The sequence below is a fragment of the Lactuca sativa genome, chromosome 4 (genome assembly GCF_002870075.4).
Source record: "Lactuca sativa cultivar Salinas chromosome 4, Lsat_Salinas_v11, whole genome shotgun sequence".
In the NCBI taxonomy this organism is placed as follows: Eukaryota; Viridiplantae; Streptophyta; class Magnoliopsida; order Asterales; family Asteraceae; genus Lactuca; species Lactuca sativa.
In genome coordinates this window covers 96,748,072-96,754,841 of record NC_056626.2, presented here as the reverse complement: position 1 = coordinate 96,754,841, position 6,770 = coordinate 96,748,072, and the positions used below count along the sequence as shown (strand labels likewise).

The window sequence follows — 6,770 nt, the reverse complement described above, 5'->3', positions numbered from 1 at the left end:
GAGAGGGAGAGAGAATGGCGATGATGAGGGCTGATCAGGGATGCATACGACTTGCCTAATTTTTTTGTTGGAGATGGAGATGCTCTTTGAGGGTATCTCTTGGCAACAACAGTGAAACACAAATATGGAAGAGGGACGGGGAAGACGGTGGGTGGAAAGAGAGAGAGAGAGAGAGAGAGAGAGAGAGAGACAGACAGACAGACAGACAGAGAGAGAGAGAGAGAGATTATATATTTTACTTTTTTTCTTTATAAAAAAATTATTAAAGTAAAATAGCAAAGATAATTTTCTTTCTTTTAAACAGAAAAATATTTAAATAAATAAAAAAACTAAAAAAGAAAAAAGTAAGGGCAAAATCGTCATAATGAAAAAATTAAAAACAAATTGGACCAAACTTGCAACAAAATAAAAACTTTGGACCTGTGGAATTAGTGCAAACTTTTTTGAACCAAAGTGACAATTTTGAGCAAACCACAATGACCATTTATGCAGTTTAGTCTAATAATAATAATAATAGTTACATATAACATAAAGATATAAATTAAATTATGTTATATCAAAAACAATGGTTAAGAATTTAAATAATCATCATGATAAAATTAAAACGTTCTCATTTTTTTAATATTAATAAATCACAACATTAGTTAATTAATAAAGATGAGAAATATAACTAATTTCATACACACTAAAGCGTGAGTTCATATCATTACTACACTTATAAAGAAAATATTTTTCCTTTCACCATATCGATTTGAAACTCACAAATTTTCATATTTCCATATAATACACTTTCAAACTTAAATATGTTATTAATTATAAATATTATCCTAAATTGAAGACTTCTTGAATTATCAATAACTTCAATATAATGTTAAATGCATAACGTAAACTAATATATCAAACAAATTTAAAAAAATAGTCCTAAAATTTAAAACCTATAGTAAAATATTAAATATAGTAAGAAAAACATCAATGTATATTTTTTTACAAGAGGTAAAAGGAAAATATTAAATATAATAAACGTAAAGTAACATAAATCTAAAAGTAAAATTAACTAAAAGATATCCAAAAACTATTTTTTATAATAGCTGAAATTCAGTTAAGTTGTTTCTAAATTAATTTATAATAATAACCATTAAATAACATAAAGTTATAAACTAAATTATGTTACATCACAAACAATGATTGATAATTTAAATAATTATCATGATGAAATTAAAAAATCAAATTTTTTCCTTGAACCTTATACATTTGAAACTCCCAACTTTTCATATTTTCATATAATATATTTTGTAACTTAAATATGTTATTAATTATAAATATTATCATAAATAAAAGACTTCTTGAATTATCAGTAACTTCAATATAGTATTAAATACATAACATAAATTAATATATTAAACAAACCTAAAAATATAGTGTAAAATTTAAACCTAAAGTAAAATCTCAAAAAATGTTTTAAGAAAAACTCAATGTATATATTTTTTTTTCAAGAGTTAAAATGTAAATATTAAATACAATAAATATAAAATAACATAAATCTAAAATTAAAATTAACTAAAAGATCTCCAAAAACAATTTTTTATAATAACTAAAATTGAGTTAAGTGGTTTTTAAGTTAATTTATAATAATAATAATAATAATAATAATAATAATAATAATAGTTAAAATAACATAAAGTTATAAATTCAATTATGTTATATCAGAAATAATAGTTGACGATTTAAATAATAATCATGATAAAATTAAAACATCATTATTTTTTAAAGTTAATAAATCATAACATTAGTTAATTAATACATATAAGAAATATAACTAATTTTATACACACTAAAACGTGAGTAGATACCATTAAATGATTTTATTTTAATAGATGTTATATTATCTGTTGTTCAAATTAATTATAATGTTGCATTAATTAAATGTCAAAATATAATAACAACTATCTTTAAGTTAATATAAATGACATAAATATTTTCAATGACATATAATTACTAAAAAGTTAGCTATATAATTTTATTCCGCGCAACGCACGGACATACGCCTAATATATATATATATATATATATATATATATATATATATATATATATATATATATATATATATATATATATATATATATATATATATATATAAGAGAGAGAGAGAGAGAGAGAGAGAGAGAGAAATGTTCTTTTGAAAACAAAAATTGGGTAAAAACTTGTTATCATTTAAAAATGAGAAGATGATGGGTAGAAAAAAGAAATAGAAATATATTTAATTTCTTTTTTCTTTTTATGACATGAAAAGGCTATAACTTGTTGATAATATGTGGGTCTTTTGAAAATTTCCTACCTCTTAGCAATCGCACATTTCGTCATTAGTAAAAGGTTATAAGTTCGTCGATAATATCCAGACAAATAATAAATTTGAATGTGCATCAGTATCCATTGGGACACAAAAATTAATTAAGACCGCTATCCAAAACCATAATTTCGTCATTAGTAAAAGGTTCTTTAATGAGGTTATGGTCAATCTCGACAATGATACGAAAAGTTCTTACACTAACTAAACATTATAATTCGACAACCTTCACCCTAATGATTTGTAGTCGAAGACACAAAGTAAACTTTTCAATCTTCAAACTCTCATTCTCTATATATCTAAGAATGAAGAATTGAAAGTACGATATCACTAAATCCTCGTTGTTAATCTATTGTTCACATAAAGTATTTATGAACAACGTAATGGGTGGTCGACGTTTCGTGGAAACTACCGGAGATGGATGGTCGAAGTTTTGCAGGCGGGGTATGCATAGACAGAGGCTCGATACCTCTACGTTTTACATTGCAGGATTTCCAGATGGGACCTGTAAACTGGATCTGCATGGGGTTTTTGATGCATTCGGGCAAGTATCGGACATCTATATTGGTGGGAAGAAGAACCGTCGCAACCAAAACTTCGCTTTTATTCGATATGTGGGTGTGAATGACACACACGGTATGGAAGTGAAGATGAATGGTGTTAGATTTCGTGGAGTATCCCTAATCGCCAACCTTGCAAAATATCAAACGGAGTATCCCAACAGTAGACGGACTATCAGTGGAAAACCAAAGGTTTCGGATGCTAAACCGGGGATTAAAATTGGAAGAAGGGATTCAAGAACCTTTGCGCAGGTGGCTGCAGGAATAAACGCAGATCGGCACGGTAATTCCTCTCCCATTCTACTTAATGCCAAAACTGCCATGAGTGAATGGACCAAGAAGACCCTACTGATTGGAGAAGCCCATAGTCTTGATCACATAGCAAACTTGCCAGACCATACTTTCACGCATGAAAACACAAGGTACCTAGGAGGTCTTAAGCTTGGTATTAAATTTGGATCGTCAAAGGAGGCTAGAGAATTCTTAGAAGACAGATCAAGGTGGCATGAATGGTTCAAGTGGTTGAATATAGATATGAACAAGGAGGTACAATACGAAAGACTAGCCTGGCTAAAGATTTCAGGTGTTCCTCTCAGATATTGGGATACGGATAACTTCTCCATGGTTGCTAGTAGATTTGGGAAGGTTATTATTCCATTTGAAAGCATCTTTGACAGAAGAGACCTATCAATGGGAAAAGTGGGTGTTATAACATCACTGAAGAATTGGATCAATGAAGAGGTCAAAATCTGTGTCGAGGGTGTGACGTATGATGTTGGTGTCATCGAGTATACTGAGGATTGGTCTCCCTTCAAGCCTCGTCAATTTGATAGAGTAGAAGATGAGATGGAAGTGGAGGATAGTGAAAATGACAGCGAAGACGATGGTGTCTCTGAAACGTGGATACCAGAGAATGATAACGATCTTGAGGAAGGAGAATTCCGCTCCGAAGGTGACCTAGAAACACAGTTGGATAAGTCGAACAGGCAGGCTGAGGGTAGCAATCCCCCGGTGATCGTTGGGAACTCAAACATCGCACCGGTTGAGTCTATTGGTGCAATACCCCAGAAAGTTGTCAACATGGAGACTATTAAGGAGTCGGTTGTAATTCCACACGTGATGAATGAGATATTGCCTTCTGGGATTGGCGAAGACAGAATAAGGATGGACCCGGGTGATGTGGGTATGGACTCGGCCCCAAAAGATAATGGGCTAAATGACAATTTTGACCCATCCATGTGCTCTTCATCAGACCAAAATAAATCCAAAGCCTCCATATCTATTTCGCCTCCCCATTCTGAGTGTTGCTGCAGTGAGCCTAAAAGTATAAGGAGAAAGCCGAGGAGAGGTAGTCGTTCCCCCATGAGTGGTGATGTTTCTTCGAGAGTCAATTACCCAAATCAAAAATCACAAGTCCCTAATTCCCCTAATGGTGATGCATCGCTGGATCTCAACAAAGATCCAATGGTGCCAGGATCGTCTGCAGAGTCTAGTGAATCCACATCCAATGAAATTCTTCAAACGGTGGCGATTGGAACCGAAATTGGCTTCCAGATGGGAGCTGACAATCCCATCTTAACGGAAGTAATAGGGGGTACGGGAGTTCAACCTAATAATCAATGAATTTCCTATCGCTGAATGTGAGAGGTGTGGGTGAGGTGGGGAAAACTAGCTGGGTAAGAAGGCTGAAAGTAAAACACAAAGCGACTTTCGTTGGGTTACAGGAGACGCAACTGTCGTCCTCTTCAAGTATAGATGTTGACGGTTGCTGGGATTCGATCGAATTTGATTATGCTAGTGTTGATGCGAATGGACGTTCTGGGGGGCTCATCTCCATTTGTGACACTTCTGTGTTTCAGAGTTTTCATGTTATTAAGAATCGACACTACTTGGTAGTCTGTGGCAAGTACAAGAATCCTTCTGCGAGTGTTATTATGAATATTGTTAACGTATATGGTCCTCAGTCAATATCAGAGAAAAAGAAGGTCTGGCTTGAGCTGCTTAACATAATAAATGGGAGACCTGGAACGTGGGTGGTATTTGGTGACTTTAACGCAGTTAGAGACCCAGGTGCAAGAAGTAATTCGCAATTTTGTCCTTATAGTGCTTCTGACTTCAACAGATTTATACATGAGGCTAATTTAAAAGATTACAACATGGGTGGGGAAAGATTCACATACATGAGTAGGGTCGACGCCAAATTAAGTAAATTAGACAGATTCTTGACTTGCCCAAATTATCTGCAATTGTTCCCTTTTAGCTACGTCACAGCCCACCCTCGTGATCTCTCGGACCACAGTCCTATTACCCTCTTGTCTGGTGAATCTGATTTTGGGCCTATCCCTTTTAAGTTCTTTAATTTGTGGCTACTCAAAGAGGGATTCGATAAGGTGGTGAGTGATGCTTGGAATTGTTTTAGAGGGTTTGGTACCCCTGATGCTTACTTGGCAGCCAAACTCCGATTTTTGAAAGACAAAATTAAGTTGTGGAGGAAAGATAGCGACCAAAAAGAAAGGGAGGAAGTAACTGTCATTTGGGATGCGGTTAAAGACCTGGAAAAGGTCGCACAGTCTAGACCGCTCTCAGTAGATGAACTGCAATGTTGGTCTGATGGGATAAAGAAGATAACGGAGTGTGATCGCCTGAAGGCATTAGATCTTAAACAGAAAGCGCGTATCAAATGGACCATGGATGGAGACGAGAACAGCAAGTTCTTCCATGGGTACATCAACAGCAAGAATCGAACGAGTCTTCTTCATGGCCTTATGATTAATGGTCGGTGGACGACGGGAGTTAATGAGATCAAGGAGGAAGTATACAGGTTTTTTCATGACAAATTCATGGATGCCCATTTGGTTCGTCCCAAGTTTTGTAATCCAAACTTCAAATCAATTTCTATGATGGATGCCATTAGAATTGAGTCCCCGTTTACCCCTGAAGAAGTAAAAGCTGCGGTTTGGGACTGTGGATGTGAAAAAGTACTAGGATATCATTAACGATGACGTGATGAAGTTTGTTATGCATTTTGAGGAAACTGGCTCACTTGCAAGGGGATGCAATTCCTCATTCATTACTCTTGCACCTAAGATCAAGGACCCTCTTTCTCTAAACGATTACCGCCCTATAAGTCTGATCGGATGCTTATGCAAGATAATAAGTAAACTACTATCAAACAGATTGAAGACGGTTATTAGTGACCTGATAAGTGATGTGCAGTCTGCTTATGTCGATGGAAGATGTATACTTGAAGGTCCTCTTATGGTTAATGAGATATGTTCATGGGCTGCGAGAGCACATAAAAAGATTCTTCTTTTTAAAGTGGATTTCGATAAAGCTTTCGACTCGGTGAACTGGCAATACCTTGACTCAACAATGGAAAAAATGGGTTTTGGAAACAAATGGAGGTCGTGGATTCGTGGTTGCCTGAATTCGTCCTTGGCATCGGTGGTCATCAACGGTTCGCCAACAAAAGAATTCCCGATTTCTAGGGGAGTTCGCCAAGGTGATCCTCTCTCTCCTTATCTGTTCATTATTGCTATGGAAGGTTTGAATGTGGCCCTTAAAACGGCTTGTGATAAAGGGATCTTCAAGGGTGTTCAAATCTCGGGTAATGGTCCAACCCTGTCTCACCTATTCTATGCGGATGACGCTCTGTTTATTGGGGAATGGTCTAGATCAAACCTAAAGAACTTGGCATGCATTCTTAGATGTTTCCACATCTCTTCGGGTCTCAAAGTTAACTTTCATAAATCGAAAGTATTTGGAATTGGGGTTGACTCAACTGAATCTTCGAATTGGGCTAATCTCCTTGGGTGCGTGGCAGGGGACCTTCCATTTGAATACCTCGGAGTGCCGGTTGGTGC

At 35.1% G+C, this 6,770-nt stretch overlaps 1 protein-coding gene across 1 annotated transcript; it reads left to right on the top strand.

Moving 5' to 3' along the window:
• The first annotated feature begins 4,526 nt into the window (after positions 1-4,526).
• LOC111919827 (uncharacterized) lies at positions 4,527-5,903 on the top strand. Its single transcript, XM_023915402.1, has one exon. It carries the CDS (start codon positions 4,527-4,529, stop codon positions 5,901-5,903), a length of 1,377 nt encoding a protein of 458 aa, XP_023771170.1.
• Positions 5,904-6,770: the final 867 nt, after the last annotated feature.